Source organism: Pan troglodytes, chromosome 14, assembly GCF_028858775.2.
Source record: "Pan troglodytes isolate AG18354 chromosome 14, NHGRI_mPanTro3-v2.0_pri, whole genome shotgun sequence".
Lineage (NCBI taxonomy): Eukaryota > Metazoa > Chordata > Mammalia > Primates > Hominidae > Pan > Pan troglodytes.
This window is the reverse complement of record NC_072412.2, coordinates 118,308,238-118,325,172: the sequence shown is the minus strand read 5'-3', so window position 1 is coordinate 118,325,172 and position 16,935 is coordinate 118,308,238. Positions and strand designations below refer to the sequence as shown.

The window sequence follows — 16,935 nt, the reverse complement described above, 5'->3', positions numbered from 1 at the left end:
TGAGTTGTCTCCACTGCTTTACAACCCATTCTTAACTCGAATAAGAAAACCGCTCGAATTTGCTTTTTGTCTAACGTCTTTTCCACAGTCTAAAATAAACATAAATGGCAAGTAATAACTCAGTCGCAAAAAAGCATAAAGTGAGAAATTCACATTAAAATGATGTGTGGCATAACCACATTGATTTAAGAGCGTATTCCAATATCAAACAGCAAATTTCAACAATGCAAAAACCACCAATACATTTACACCAACCTAATAGCTTCTGAAACCATGCCGTCCTTTAAAAAGCAGCACAGCAATTTAGGAAATCAAAGAGCTATTTCAATATAAGAACAAAAAAAATTCTCATCGTATTTAGAGAAGAAATAACAGGAATTGTTTTTCACAGAACCAACAATTTTACAGGAAAATACTCTCAAATGTAATTTTCAAATTAATCAATCTATTTCTTCATAATTTCTTAGATAGTAAAAGAAATGTTATAGACCAACTGGAAAGAGAGCACTTATTCAAACCAAGCAATTAGCAGAACCGAGCTCCTGGAAGAAAATGCCACAGAAAACATCCTCGTTCCAATTTCTTATAAACACACTTAGGAAAAAGCCATGGAATCATGTAACACCATCAACTAACATCATTATGAGCTGTATGATTTAAATGTCCTGCCTGCTGAACATCACGCTTTTATGACTTTCTGTCTCTTACTATCAAGTATGATTTGCTCTAAGATGAAACACCAGATCCTCCTCTCTTGCAGCTCTCAGCATATTAAGCAAAATATGAAGTGCAAATGAGTCCTCACATTCAAGTTTTTACCTTTTTACCTTTTACTATGGCCAATTATTTAAAAGAAAAAAATCCTCCTATCTCGGTCCATCCTGCATTTAAATGTAACTAGCACTTGTGTTTCAATGTCTTCTCTTCACCCCTTAAGATCTTTTTCACTGATGAAAAAAAAGAGTGTTGCCCAAAAAGCAAGCTACACAATAGTAGATGCAGAAACTACTTAAAATTGCCCCTAATCAGTTTCAGTTAGGGATGATGAAAAAGATCTGGAAGTACATGGCAGTGATGATCGTACAGCACTGAGTGTATTTAACACCATGGAACTGTGCGCTTCATAATGGACAAGATGGTAAAGTTTATGTATGTTTTGCCACAATAAAAAAATTACCTATAAATCAATTTATTGTATATTCGTTCAATAAAGCAATACATCTTTATAATGTTAAAAATCATCCAAATTTACCTACTATGTAACATTTTCCTCCTTTGGCCGTATAATATTAAACAAGCTTAAAACACTATTGAAAAGCAACACATATATTCTGTATTTTGAGCAAGAAAACTAAAGGGGCAGTCGACACCTGCTTAGGTCTCAGACTAGGCCTCTGCTCATCCCTCCTGGGGGGCTTCCTCTGCCTGGAGCTGTCCTCTGATGGCCCCTGCCGGCTTCCCATCCTCCATGCCCCCTCCCGGACACCCTTCCCTTCTCATTTTGTCCCTGGCGCCTCCTCACAGCGGGTGTGCTACATGCCATGTGCCTTCCATCCTTGCCCAGTCTCCAGGAGAGCCGGGGCGCCTGTACCTCTTGCTCCCCACAGAATCTTCAGTGCATACAACAGCTGCTCAGTGCGTGCGGGATGAACATCAACTGCTGAGCACCCCCGTGTGCTGAGGACATCACACACCCTTCCCTACGAGAATCCCAGGGTTTCCCTCTGAGCACCCCCGTGTGCTGAGGACATCACACACCCTTCCCTACGAGAATCCCAGGGTTTCTCTCTGAGCACCCCTGTGTGCTGAGGACATCACACACCCTTCCCTACAAGAATCCCAGGGTTTCCCTCTCTACGTGTCATTCGCTGCCGAGGGCCTGCACATTTTGTTTCCACATTACATCCGAGAAATGGTAAAAGGCGTTAAATAACATCAGAAATGAGGACAAAAGGAAACTCCAGCCACCATGACAGTCGCTCCAGCTTTCTTTTTACGTGTGTTGCTTTCAGATTTATACCAAAGTCATTTATTACTGAAAACAAAAAAGCACGTGTATACTTGATGGTTACCTAATATTTTAATGGTTTGTCTCCATTTATCTGAGTGAAATCACGTCACCTCACTGCACTTTCTAGAGAGAAAAGGAGATGCCGGTTATTCCACGTGTGTGAGGCATTTTATCGGAAAGTGAAGGAGAATCTGTGGTCCCATTTGCCTGCAAACCTCCCATCCCCCACACCAGGGGTCCCACTGAGGTCTGAAAGCCATTTCCACGTCTTCGTGGGCAATCTGAGACCTTGGAAAACCACACCAAAATCTAGATGGCATTCTACTGGCAGGACCTCATTGTCCCTAATCCTTTGCTGAAAATAGGTTGGAGGAAATCCTCTTTTCTCTGAAGCAGGAGATTATTTAATTATTTAGGCAGCCACTTCCTTCCCAGGCAATGGTGAGCAACAAAGCCAGAAAGAATGAAGGAAATGGGTGAGCTGCTCCTGTCCCTGAGCAGGTACAGAGAGTGGGGGACACCCCCAGCCCATCTCAGACTCAGGCGAGCTGCTCCTGTACTTGAGCAAGTACAGAGGGAGGGGGACACCCGCAGCCCATCTCAGACTCTCACGTGCCCCAGATACAAACCTGAGACGCGCGCCGCAGTCAGAGCCTCGCCTCCCACAGACCTTTCCAGATAAGACAACGCGGGGGTAAGAGCAGCCACTGTGGCCTTGGGCTCCCAAGAGCATCAAAACCAGTTATGGTTTCTGCTGAGCGCTGGAGCCACTTGGCCTTGCATTTTCAGTGAAAGAGAGCGCAAAGTACCCATAATTCCTCCAACAATCGCCAGAGGCCACCCTAACTACCGACTGGGAGCAGTCACAACCTACGATCACCTCTGAGTTGTGCGTACGACAACTGGGCCGGTACTTAATGGATGGTAAAGACCTTTGATTATTTAAAAAGACACTAACCCAGAAAGGTGGACGACCGCTGGCTTGGGAACTCACTGCTTGCCTGGGGAACCCACATGGCGGCTGACGTGTGGGTGGTGTGGCACTGGAGCCCTCCCGTGACTCCCCCGCCTGGGACAGCAGGACCAGCGTTTCCCGCTGTTCTGACCTGCATTTCAAGTGCAACTTCCAACTAGCACGGTCCAATTTTGTCAACGGTAAGATGTCCTCCTCCACACACGCAGGTGAGCAGAGCATGGGCTCCAAAAAGCAATTCCATTTACTGGAAGAACCAGATCATGATCCGGCAGCCTCCGAGTTTACTGAGCAGACAGGCCCAATCCCGTTTTGTGATGTAAACCCTAACATCTGTCTTGTCAATAAGCCAGATGCTGTGTGTTTGGATTGTAATGCAAACACCAAAACAATACGTTATACCATTGTTTTAATACCAACCACCTCTCCCCTACCAGCTTTCTCCCGTGGAAAAAAAAAAGCAAAAAGAAGACATAAATACACAGAACCTTAGATCCGAACCAACCACGGGAACTGCGGTCTGTTACATCTAAGAAGGGTCAAATTACCTAACTTTGTTCCACAACTTAAAAAATAACCCATTCTCACTAAGTAATTACGTTGTGTCTTTCCAGACTTCGTGGAACATGCTTCTGTCATCTATTTCACAAAGCAACAGACAAGGCGTAATGTGTTTTTCTGACTGTCCTCTTTGCCATTTCCCATCCGTCTGAATATTCACCATCTAAATAGTGCCTCGGTCACCAGGACACTGCTGTGGGCTGAACTGTGATCCCCTCAAAAATCTCATATTGAAGCCCTAACCCCTAATGTGATTGGACCTGAAGATTGGACCTTTACGAGGTACTTAAGATTAGATGAGATCATGAGGTCTGTGTCCTAATCAGACAGGATTGGTGTGTGGTTACAAGGAGGGAGGGAGAGAGTTCTCTCCCCGCCTCTGGGAGGACACAGCCTCCTGCCCCCCGGGAGGGCCCCTCACCAGACCTCACCATGCAGACACCCTGATCTGATTTCCAGCCTCAAGAGCTACAAGAAATAAATTTCTATTGCGTAAACCATGCAGCCTGCAGTATTCTGTAACAGCGGCTGAGCTCTCTGAAACACAGGCAGTAACTGTTCAGCTCCACACTAAGATGCTAGGTGCTTAAATAACAATAAAACCATTTAAGTTTGTAATCTCAGCAACAAGCATCTCAGAGAATCATGTCGTAAACAATGTATCAGTTTTTCATAATGAAAATTATTCATTCCATAGTCACATTCTCAGCATCTGCTTTCTCAATCATCAAGCCTGTGTGTTAACGTGATTCTCATAAACTCACTTTGCTGGTGAGACGCTGGGAAAAAGCCGGAAGACAGCAAGGCCCTGAGACACCGAGGTGGGGGCGCTGCGAGACACACACACTGCCCGCCCTTCAAGCAAAGCCCTCAGACCCATGCCTCTGGCCACCTTCCTCTCATGCACATGTGTTAGACAAGTTTAGTTACCGCTTTTGAAACCGAGTGGACCTGAGAGGGGATAGATATCAGCAGAACGAAGAAAGCCCTGAGAGATGCACCTGTCTCACAGAGAGAGAAGCCCGGCCAAGGCCACCCAGAGAGACGCACGCACAACACAGCAGACAGAAGGGACAAGAAGCCCGCAGAACACAAGAACCCACCCTGGCACATCGGGCCCGAGGCCTGGCCATCTGAGGGCAGAGGGAGACACCATCACGCACCCCCCGTGTGCACGCCTTCCGAGGCTCTGCTTCCCACTGGAACACGCGGGGGGCGGGGCGGGGGGCCTCCGTGTGGTTGCTACGGTGTCTGTACTTACAGTGGTTTCTTTTTTTTTTTTTTTTTGAGACAGAATCTCACTGTGTTGCCCAGGCTGGAGAGCAAAGGTGCGATCTCGGCTCACTGCAACCTCTGCCTCCTGGGTTCAAGCGATTCTCCTGCCTCAGCCTCCCGAGTAGGTGGGATTACAGGTGCCCGCCACGATGCCCAGCTAATTTTTGTATTTGTAGTAGAGACAGGATTTCTCCACGTTGGCCAGGCTGATCTCGAACTCCTGACCTCAGGTGATCCACCCGCCTCGGCCTCCCAAAGTGCTGGGATTACAGGCGTGACCCATCGCACCAGGCTGTACTTAAGAGTGTTTTTGCACACTCTGTGACAAGAGGAGGAACTGCTACTAGCAACGCCTGTCTCCATCCATCTCCTCAGGCATGTGTGTGCTCATGAACCACCAGCTGGATAACCGCAGGCCCCATCCACAGGATGCCGAGACACAAGCACAGTGCCGGGGGTAACACTCGGAGGAAAAGGGCAATGCAGAACCTACTCACACCTCAGTCCATTGCTGGGGCTATAAATGTGTTGACAGCCTGCTCTGTCGCCCAGGCTGGGGTGCAGCGGCGCGATCTCCTCTCACTGCAAGCTCCGCCTCCCCAGTTCACGCCATTCTCCTGCCTCAGCCTCCCGAGTAGCTGGGACTACAGGCGCCCGCCATCACGCCCAGCTAATTTTTTTGTATTTTTAGGAAAGACGGGGTTTCATCATGTTAGCCAGGATGGTCTCGATCTCCCGACCTCGTGATCCGCCTGCCTCGGCCTCCCAAAGTGCTGGGATTACAGGCATGAGCCACCGCGCCCGGCCCTGACAGATAATTTTTTATAGGAAAGAAATCAGTGTGCTGAATACCCACTGTGGACCAGATCTTCCTCTGGGCACTTCCTTCAACATCTCTGGGATTCTCGGCATTTCAAAGGTCAGGCGAACTTGGCAAGTTTTCCTTCAAAAGGCAGATTATTCCTGTATTCTATAACCTTTTAATCTTTAAGTCAAAACTAAACACAACTTGACTGCCAAACGCCAGACACTGCCGAGATGCCTGGAAGTTAGTAGCTGTGCCTGAGCCTAACTGATAAGCACGCAGCAACAATACTTAACACACTTGTAACTGCCAAGCAACCTCCCAGAGTTCTCCTCTCCTGGCTGGGATGGGTCGCTGTTGCAGGGGACGCGGAGAAATCATGGTAGAAAGGACCGTGGAGACGGCCACAGGCGGACTTGAATTTCTGTGTATTCCACATATTCGGGTGCCACTCCCATTCTCAGGTGGCCGCCGGCCACTCCTGCCCCCCAACGTCCTCCTGAAAGGGCCGCAGCAACCTGGGGTCGGCTGATCCCTCAGCAGCTGAGCCAAGCCCAGCCTCTTCCCCACAGTGCTAACGTGGAAGTCTCACTACTCAGAGATACACAGATAAGTGGGCGAGAGAAGCAGGTCCAATCCCACGCACGTAGAGATGGATTCAGGGGTAGCGGGGATGCTAGTGAACAACTGCCCTGGATGTGTGGCACGGGGACAAGTCCTGAAGCAGCTGGAGGCTCCTCAGGGCGAGGCAGGTGACAAGCAGAACGGGGCACATGGCGGGAGTTGCAGGCCCTGGGTTTGAGACCGCAGGTTGGAGTGGCCGTGGAACTTGCTGTCTAAGCTCGGACGCTTCTGCGAGTGAAGGGGACGCTATGGATAATTATTAACGATGTGGGGACAACAGGCACAACCTGGGGCTGAACTGGGCCAGGAGGGCATTCACTCACCCTTCACAGGGTGCAGACCACGCCGGGGAGAACAAGGTCAGAGTCAGGCATCAAGGCCCACGCCCACCCACCACCCTCAGCACCCAGTGCCAATGAGACCCGGCTGCCCTGTCACAGGATGGCACGGTGCTCCTTCACAGGGCTGCTGTGAGGATCGAGAGGGGCTGTGGATACAACCCTTGGGGAAGGAAGGACCCAGCCTCCCAGACATGCCGGACGGCAGCCCCTTCTCTCTCTGGAGCAGGACCTGCCTGTCCCAGGCTGCCTCCCGGAGGTGCCCACAGCACGGAACACGGGTGCTTCATGCCAGCCTCTCCTGCCCTTCCCGTATTGGGGGTGGGCACGCTAAGGACAGAGATGCCTTGCCAGGCTGCACGCTCTTCACATCTTTGTTGAACGTGTAATTTCCATCCTTGTCGAATGCATAATTCAACCAATTATGCCTTTGATCAAATCGTTTTTTTCACATGTAACAAACCTTCTCTTTAAAATCTTTTACCTTCCTACCAGGAAGAATGATCTTATTTTCGTTCCCTTTCCAAGCCAAAAAAAAAAAAAAATTACCTTTGTCACATGAGATGTGACAAAAATTGGCAGCCCTTTCCTGAGATATTTTTACAGCGCTTTACAATGTGTTACATTGAAAAGCGTACGAAAAGTGTAATTTCAGTGTATGAAATTACAAGGTTATTTTCATGTCCATTAATAAAGGTTCATTTGATCCTCACCACCCAGGACAATAGAGACAGCAAAGGCCATGAGTTTCATTTTACAGCTGCCTCTGGAGGTGACATGAATGGCTCAGAGCAGAGCCAGGTGGGACACAGGCTCCCCGGCAGGAGGCTGCACAGGGGCCCAGTGTAGACCATCGTCCAGCCAAAGCACACGCAGACAAGGTGCTGGCAGGCTCGGCCTCCACCAATGACATCATCTGTGAAATGTGCTCCTTCCAACTCAGCAGAAGTAACACGAACAGAAGTTAAAACCCTTCTTGCCCGCAGCAACCTGTCTTTGTTAAAACGTTTGCACATAAAGCACACACACTATACGGTGCAGAGTTCACAACGGACCACCAACCCCAAGCGCAGCCAGCTGATGTCCTTCAACTCTGCAGCCACAGCCGGGGGAAATTTTGATACCAAATGATGTGTGACATAATACCACCTCCAGGAAAAAGTGACTTATTTTATCGTCTCAACTGCAAACTTCTAATATGCCTTCCAAGAAGTGATCTGGTTCTGAAAGCCACAAAAAATAAAATAAAAACCACTGAAAAATAGGAAACATTTTGCCAAACGGGGTAGAGGGTGGTTACTTAAACACATTCAGAGTAAGAATTTGAAAATATATTCATCTAAGTGGTCTTTATCCTTGAGAATAACTCATCTGAGTTGAGTGGCAGAAAAACTGTAAGGAAAGGCACTTGCAAATAAGTGAAAATATGTCTAACAAATTTCTGAATGTGAACACAAATCACATTTGAAAGAACGACTTACACAATCTTTATTCATAGAAAAATCAGTTTCTTCCCACTCTACTTTGAAAATGGAGAATATTTAAAGGATTGGTTTAAAGACCAGGCGCGGTGGCTCACACCTGTAATGCCAGTACTTTGGGAGGCCGAGGCAGATGGATCATTTGAGGTCAGGAGTTCGAGACCAGCCTGGCCAACATAGCAAAACCCTGTCTCTACTAAAAATACAAATTAAAAAATGAGACAGGCGTGGTGGCAGGCGCCTGTAATCCAAGCTACCTGGGAGGCTGAGGCATGAGAATCACTTGAACCCAAGAGGTAGAGGTTGCACTGAGCCGAAATAGCGCCACTGCACCCACTCCAGACTGGGTGACAGAGTGAGACTTTGTCTCAAAAATAAATAAATAAATATAAATAAATAAAAGATTGGTTTAAAGAGGCAACTAATGATTAATCTGCCCAAAGGGTTCACACATCAACCCTGGTTACAAAGGTAAAAGGTGGCAGAGAAAGCCTAAAATTCCATCTCTTGACTCCCAGCCTGATGTCCCAGCATCCCTGCATGAGTGAGCCACATCACCCTCTCTCAGGTCCGGCTGCCAGGGCTTCCTTCTCAGGATATGTAATAAGGAGAAAGCTCTCCGGCTCTGCTGCAATTACTGCTGTGGTGAATTACAAACAAACGCACCATGGGACAAAAGCACGCAGCAGCTAAGGCACCATTAGGTAACTCGCAAAAACAACTCAGCAGTTTTCTTTAGGCTCTGCAAGTCTCAACCAAACCAGAAAAGCCCGTGTCCTCCTTGGGACCGGGTGGGGTGGTCTCAGGCTTCGACGCAGCAGTGATGGGCCCAGCAACTCAGGCCAGTGGAGAGCACCGACCCTCCCCAAGTGGCCATCGCTCCAGCAGAAGCGGTCCTCGGGAAACCAGCAGGCCAGGAGTCACGAGACTTCCAAAAAAGTGGGGAAATGTGGGGATGTATGTGCCGTCCTCTGTGTTCAAATGTCAGCAAGAAGTTCAAATTGTATCGAGGCTGCTGAGTGCGCCCGTGCAGCCACATCAGAGGAGCCTGCCTGTCCCAGCACAGGAGTCTTAACTTTAGCAGGGGCAGGGGGTCCCTTGAGAATCTGACAAAATTGGGAAATGCCTGCCTGGAAAGCAAAGGTCCCGCATGCCAGAGGTTGGCATGTTGTTTCCAGGGATCAGAGTCTAGTTCTTAGGAACTCATCGTTTTAAAATGAAAATAGTTTCAGGGCTGGGCGTGGTGGCACATACCTGCAATCCCAGCACTTTGGGAAGCAGAGGTGGGCGGATCATCTGAGGTCAGGAGTTCAAGACCAGCCTGGCCATCTCTACTAAAAAAAAAAAAAAAAAAAAAAAAAACTGGCCGGGCGTCGTGGCACAAATCCCAGCTACTCAGGAGTCTGAGGCAGGAGAACTGCTTGCACCTAGGAGGCAGAGGATGCAGTGAGCCAAGATCAAGCCACTGCACTCCAGCCTGAGCAACACAGTGAGACTCTGTCTCAAAAATAAAAAATAAAAATAAAATAGTTTTAAAACTATGAGGAGACCCTCGGAACTCTGGCTCTGGACACCAGGCTCTGGGGACAGGGCACTGCGGCTGCTCTCCCTGAATTCCCTTCCGAATTGCCAAGGGCAACCTCTTCATCACTGTGATTAACACTAATGACCTGGGGTCTCGGTGTTGGCCCAGCAGCTGTTTTCTGCGTGGCTTTTCTGTGCCAGGAACGTTCTAGGCACACGGGTGACACTGGAACACGGAAATGAACACGGCTGGGTGGCGTGTAGCAGGCAGTGGACGCCTCTTCCTGGGACAAGGATGTTGATGGAGAGGGAAGAAAGGCCACTAGGAGCCCACCGTGGCCCTGGGGAAGGCAGAGGCCAGCACCGGAGCCCACCGAGGGGCGGCCAGCCCGCAGGACGCCGCAGGAAGCAGCCCACGGAAGGCCCCAGGCCTCCCAGAGGCTGCTGCGTGGGCCGCCCCTCAGGCTGGACACGCAAGCACCCACCTGGCCAGGCCCTCACCTCGTCCACCCCGCCACCCACTGCGCGCAAGCACTGCACCCACGCATCCTCCACCCGCCTCACTCACCCGCCAGCCTGCGCATGCACTGCCCCCAACCCCACTCTCTTTTTCTCAGCACCGTCGCCTGCGGGGCACCCCAACACTCACTGTGGTGGTTTCCTGTTCGCCTCCCCCATTCCAAGGGGGCCCCAGAGGGATGGGACTTGGGTCTCTGTCCTTCCTGGCTCACTGGCGTCTCTCTGAGCACACAGGGGCACTCGCTAACTGCAGCTGGGATCACAAAAGCCCCACGGAGTCGCTGAGGTGGAGGGTAAGGGCAGAGAGGGGCCCGAGGGAGGTGGGCCTAGGGGTGATGGAGACCTTGGTAAGGGAACCCCCCGCGGTAGGCACAGAAGAGACAGGAGAAGGAAGGAGGTCAGCTACACGGGGCAACCTGCTAAAAAAAACGGTAGCTGGAAGTCAAAAAATGAGCAGGGGGACCGTTGGGAAATATGGGGTCTAAAGTGGTGCCAACAGCAGGACGGCAAGCAGCAGGGCAGACAGTGTCACTCAGAGAGGGAGAGAGACGGGGCCGGAGCACACACGGGACTGGACTTCGGCAGAACGGGTCACTCGCCCCAACCGGAGGAGGCAAGGGCAGAGGCAGAAAGGCTGCTGGGCGTGGCAGGGGCGTTCCCGCCAGTGACCACCGCTCTCCCCGGGAGAGCAGGGCAAGGTCACCCACTCTCCACGTGAAGAGGAGTGCGGGGAGAAGGTTCCGGAAAGCCCAAGGTGAGACGCGGTCTCCTTAAGAAGCCCAGAAGCATGGACGGTGATGCAGCCGCAGATCCATGCGCGCAACAAAGACGCCCCGTGCACTGGGCACCCAGCGTGCACGAGCGCCGTGACCTGTCCCGTCACTGCACAGACCCACCAGGTGGGCACCATCATAGTCCCCACCTTGCAGATGGGGCACCAAGCGTACAGGAGGCAACCAACTTGCCAAGGCCACGCAGCCGTCAGCCGAGACGGAACTTGAATGTGGGTCTGTCAGACTCCGACGCCTAACCTCGGCACCTCTGGGATGTACCATTTTGTTGTTCTCAGATAATAATATCCAAGTGAAAGAGAAAATCATCCCTTATCTGATCTTCTTGAATTTCTACTCTGTAAAACTTGCTTGCTATTGATTTTTACTGCAAATAAATAGCATTTTTACCAGCATTTAACTTGGTTAAAAAACATTTATAAGTCTGGGACTTGAGAATCTTTTATTAACCCTGTTTCTATTGAACATATGCTCCAAGCACCAGAGAACAATTTGTATTTTGGGTTTTAGGGTTTAATACATCTGTAAATAGAGGATTTCATGTGTAGTTAAGCAACTATGTATTTTTGTTCATGGATTCAACACAATTTTAACTAACTGTAAACTGAAGACAGTGTTCTTATCCCTAGAAATTTAGCTGACTATAGCCAAACCTAATAATACAAACTTTTTTCCCTCTAGGTTATTAAATTCACTCCCTGGCAAGAAATAAAAGCACCTCAAGATGCTTGTTCCTAATAAGCAGATATTCAACAGGGCTCCAAAAAGCAATGGAAATGATTCAACCTTTGTGTAGACACAAAGGTGAAATTATGCATCTGGGCAGACTGCTTTAGAATGTCCAGGTGGAAGACACGAGGCCCTGAAGACAAGAAGGGTGCTTGGTGAATTCGTGTGATGAGCTGCCTGGTTAAACATTTGTTAATTATGAACACTTTACGAGTCTGTACTGCAGGCTTGCCACCACACTGCTGGAGACAGATTATTAGTCTTGGATTCTATGCCTCAGGATTCACTTATTTCAAATACCTGAAGACCTTGGCAGCTAAAGCAGCTTAACTTAGTGCTCCTGTGGTGTAGACTCCAGCAGCTGAACAACAGCAAGGCCCCACTGGATCGTCTAATCCTGGATTAGGAAAAGAAACCCCAAAATTATGTGGCATTTCTAAAATTTTAAAACAGGGGCTGGCATAACTGAGTTAAATAAATAAGTCTGTCTTTCAGAAGGGGCAACCTCACAATTGAACACTGATGTTCACATTATACACCATTTGGTAATAAAGAAGCAGATATGTATGCATGCATATAAATAGCTGGACTTTCTAGAAGGTTTAACACACTCTAATATAGCACTGCTTCAAGTTCTCGGGAAGCAAAAATGTTTATTTTTCTCTTAGAAAAAACTTATAACAGTGTGTGTTGAAAGTAATTATCTACTGTCAGCAAGGAAACCCTTCAGATCTTTCAATGTTTTCTTAGAATGTTAAGAAGCAAGAATGGTAAGGTAGAAACAAGCAGAAGCTCTGACAGGCAAAAGAACAAAACGAACAAGGAATATCTGGGCTGAATCATTGAAAGAAGATTATAGGATCATAACAAGACTGAGTTCTTGACCCACAGAACTCTGAAGAAAAATCAAATGCCCTACATAGAGGCATGGAAGGGAAGAGGGAGGGAAGTGTCCTGCCCGGGCCGGGATGCTCAGCCTTACAGAGATCGAGGGCTGTTTTACCACAGCGTGTAAAGCTTTCTGAATCCTACCTGAGCTCCACACCATGCTCAATGTCAGGGTGCCTGGTTTACCTCCCCTGTGACCCACGATGCCAGCAGGCCGGGACCCACAGGTAGCTGAGCGGCAGAACTGGCAGCCCATAGGTTTGCTCTCTCCCCAGCCAACCCTACCCAGGGACTCAGCTATGTTAACAGCCAGGCATGACAAACGGACTGAGAGCTTCCCCATTCTTGGCTCTCCACCCAGATTACCTCATTCAACCCTCACAATAGCTATGAAATAAGTACTGCTCTTACCCTCAGAGGAGAAAACTGAGGCAGAAGGAATTAAGCCACTTGCCCAAGGCCACATGGCTAAGAAGGGCAGGGAGGCTCCCACTCAGCATTCAGGCCACTGCCCAGAGAGTATCTAAGAAAAGTATCTAAGCTACCCGCTGAGGCTGCCCTGGTTTCTCTCGGAACTTAAACTACCTGAATCGGTGTTGCCCACCTTACAACTCTGAAGAGGAAATGGAACTAGCTCTCCATCCATGCTGTTAAAAATCCTCTTATTTATTTTGAGACAAGTTTCGCTCTTGTTGCCCAGGCTGGAGTGCAATGGTGTAATCTCAACTCACTGCAACCTCCGCCTTCTGTGCTCAAGCAATTCTTCTGCCTCAGCCTTCTGAGTAGCTGGGATTACAGGCACCCGCCACCATGCCCCGCTAATTTTTGTATTTTTAGTAGAGACGGGGTTTCACCATGTTGGCCAGGTTGGTCTTGAACTCCTGATGTCAGGCGATCCACCCACCTCGGCCTCCCAAAGTGCTGGGATTACAGGCATGAGCCACTGCGCCTGGCCTAGAAGTGCTTTTAAAGTGTTACGTCATGGACGTCAAACTACCTCATGGCACATGCACTACCCCATGGCTCATATGCTACCCCATAGCACATACGCTACTCCACAACACATACGCCAGTCCACGGCACACATGCTACCCCATGGCTCCCACAGCACATACACCACCCCACGGCACACACACTCTCCACCCCGTCCCCTCTCCCCGTACCCACAGCACGTACATCACCCCAGAGAGCATACACCACCTCACGCCCCCCCCCCAGCACATACATCACCCTAGGGAGCATACACTACCCCACAGCACATACACTACCCCACGGCACACACGCTTTTCCCCGCGCCCCCCAGAGCACATACATCACCCCAGGGAGCATACACTACCCCATAAGCACAAGCACTCCTCGTGGTATACAAACACGGCACCATTTACAAATACAAAGTATCTCTGCATGGCTCCTGTCCATCCAAACACCCAAACCACCAGTAACACACAGTGTGGAGTACCCGGGCTACCCTGGCCTGACCTTCAGCTGTTCAGTAACACACAGTGTGGAGTACCCTGGCTACCCTGGCCTAACCTTCATCTGTTCTCTCACTCATTTGCCTCTGCTATCTCTCCAGGGTTAATCCACAATAAAATGCCTACAGCAATGTTTTCCAAGGACTTCTTTATCTTTTAGCCACCCTCACACATCAGAAGGAGCTGGAAAGCTTTCTTTGTCCCAGGAATTCTGACTATGTGAACACCAAGAAGGAACAGGGTCTATTTATCTATCCTTTTTAATAAAGTAAGTCACATAAGGAAACCATGAGGAAATATGAGTATTCAATCCCAGACTCTTTTTTCTGTAGCAAAAGGAAATATAATTTAGTCCTACATAGTGGACGATAACGAAATTACAAGAAAACAGATCATGACTGTTTCTGGAAAAAGTCAAATTAGTTTAATACCATAGACATGAACTTAAAATGATAGAGATGAATGGCTCTGTGTGTAACTATGGGTGAGGTAGCCAGATGAACACACTGCAAAAAACACAGGTGGAATGAGAAAAACAGAAATAATATTATCCCACAACTCGTATTCCCGAGACGTTATCCAATAATGTATATGCTGGAAAAGTTCGCTAAAGAATATTTACCGCTTAGATTAAAAGAAAATGTGATGCCATAAGCGTAATAATACAGCAAAGGGGAATTAAAAATGCAAGCTACGCAAACACTTATATAGATCTATATAACAGAAAACAGCTGAAGGCCTGGAGAAAGGGAGTCAAGCATCAAAATTGGACGTCTGTCTGTCCCCCTCCCAAGATGAAGGGGTCAGAAACCGGCTGGGAAGGGGGGATTCTCCAAAGGGTGAGCCGGGCTGGCCCATCCATCTCTCATTTCTATGGAAAGAGGCTGCACATTGGCCCCACAACGTGACCCTCCTTTTTAACACTGAGTGTTAGAAGGGAACGGAATGAACTGGGAACACCGCGGGCAAAGTGAATGTTAGTCCCTTCCCTCTTCCATTTCGCTCGAAGGAAACAAAGCAGGAAAATAAGGTGTCTAGGGACCCACACTTCTGAGCGACACAACTGAGAACAGAAGCTTCCGCCCAATAAAGCATTTCTCTTACACTGCAGGTTACCTACAGTCACTGTGATTGGGCCTTCTATAACGTTACCACAGTGAAACACAGGTTTACCACTCACATTAGGATTTGAACTGGGGGCTCGAGCACCAGTGAGGGAGTAACACAAGGCTCCTGGAGCCAAGCCTTTCAAGATCTAGCATCGGAATCATCAGAATCACCAGGGGTGAGTTCTCTCCACTTAAGTAAATCAGGCTGACCTTCCTAAGGCTTCCCCGAGATCAGGAAACGATGTAAGGTGCACTCAAGTCTCCTTGACTCTCCGAGGTTTTTGGTTAATAAATAAATCCGGGGGAAAGCATTGATCTGGCATCCCCCACTGAAAAGAAACCTATCTATCTTTGGCCAAGGTCTCCTATTTAAAGAAAGCTCATAAATATGAAAGGCTGCCTGAGGTAATTCCTATGCCGAGAAAGAACAAAGTTCCCATAATACTGCCCTCTCTAGTATCAAACCCGGTGCATGCGACTTCTCGAACCTGTGATTGACCAGTGACCGCCAGCCTCTATGGAACAATGAAGCCTCTTGTGCAAGACAGTGGCAGGAAACGCTGTGCTTGGGACAGTTTTCTTCCTCTCCTACACACACACACACACACACACACACATTTTTTTTTTTTTTTTTTTTTGAGACGGAGTCTCGCTCTGTCACCCAGGTTGGAGTGCAGTGGCTCGATCTCGGCTCACTGCAACCACCGCCTCCCGGGTTCAAGCGATTCTCCTGCCTCAGCCTCCTGAGTAGCTGGGATCCCAGGCGCCTACCACCACGCCCGGCTAATTTTCGTATTTTTTTTAGCAGAGACGGGGTTTCACCATGTCGGTCCGGCTGGTCTCAAACTCCTGACCTCGTGATCCGCCCGCCTCGGCCTCCAAAAGTGCTGGGATTACAGGCGTGAGCCACCGCGCCCGGCCACACACCCCCTTTTACACCTAACGCCAGGGATTCCGGTTTCCCCTCCTCTGGTGTAAAACAAAATCAACTTTTCCCCTTCCGAGTCTTCCCTCCTGAGCTCTTCACTTGCTTATCACTGAAGGGGCAGATTCCAGAGGAACCCAAGACGACCCCGGACTTCTGATCTAATTGGTTACTTTAAGGTAAAAAATAAAAAGATTCCAAACTCCGCTTCTGAATCCCCCAGGGGTGTTAAAGAACAAACACAATTGCTACCTTTTTCTGCAGAAGTGTAACGCTTCCTCCCAATCCCTTAATCTTACAGACACGGCTGCGCGGAAGCCGCATCTGAAGGTTCCTCCCCAGACCCGGCCCCGGCAGGGTCGAAGTTGGCTCTCTCCGGGCGCCCGGTCCGCCGGGACAGCTCGAACCCCAGCCAGCCTCTCCGAGGGACCCCCAGGGCGCTGCGGGCTGGAAGGGGGCGCCAGGCGGCCGCGGCCAGGGAGCAGGTGGCCGCCCGGGGCGGGGGCCACGCGCTGTGCCCACCTAGACCCCGTCGGAAGCCCCAGGGTGTCAACTCCGAGGCCCCTCCCCAGCATCCCGCTCGTCCCCGGGGGCGGTCCGAGTCCCAGACATCGGAGACCTCCCGGGACCCCGGGGCTGGACCGGCCACAGGGTCCAGGCTGCGGGGCCGGCCCGCGTCTGTCTGGTCCCCGGGTCCCCCAGCCCGCGCCGGGAGCACTCACGTATCTGTGCACGAGCGTCCGCACGAGGCTGCAGTCCATGGCTCCTCCGGCCGCTCCCGCTCCGCCGTTCAGCGCCCCCGCGCCCGGCTCGGCGCGCCCATGGGCTCCGGGGTACTAGTGCGGCCGCGCCCCCCGCTCCGGTCACGGCCTCGGCGCGCCGGGCGGTGCAGGGGGCGGCCGCGGCC

At 49.8% G+C, this 16,935-nt stretch overlaps 1 protein-coding gene across 12 annotated transcripts in view; it reads right to left on the bottom strand.

Moving 5' to 3' along the window:
- The window catches only part of ATP11A (ATPase phospholipid transporting 11A), a 198,081-nt gene extending 181,146 nt beyond the window's left edge, over positions 1-16,935 (bottom strand). For all 12 annotated transcript variants that reach the window (XM_009427269.5, XM_509744.9, XM_009427270.5 and 9 more), the window contains exon 1: positions 16,751-16,935. In XM_009427269.5, coding sequence (XP_009425544.3) covers positions 16,751-16,789 — 39 coding nt within the window. In that variant the 5' untranslated portion in view covers positions 16,790-16,935. The remainder of the gene's footprint in view (positions 1-16,750) is intronic.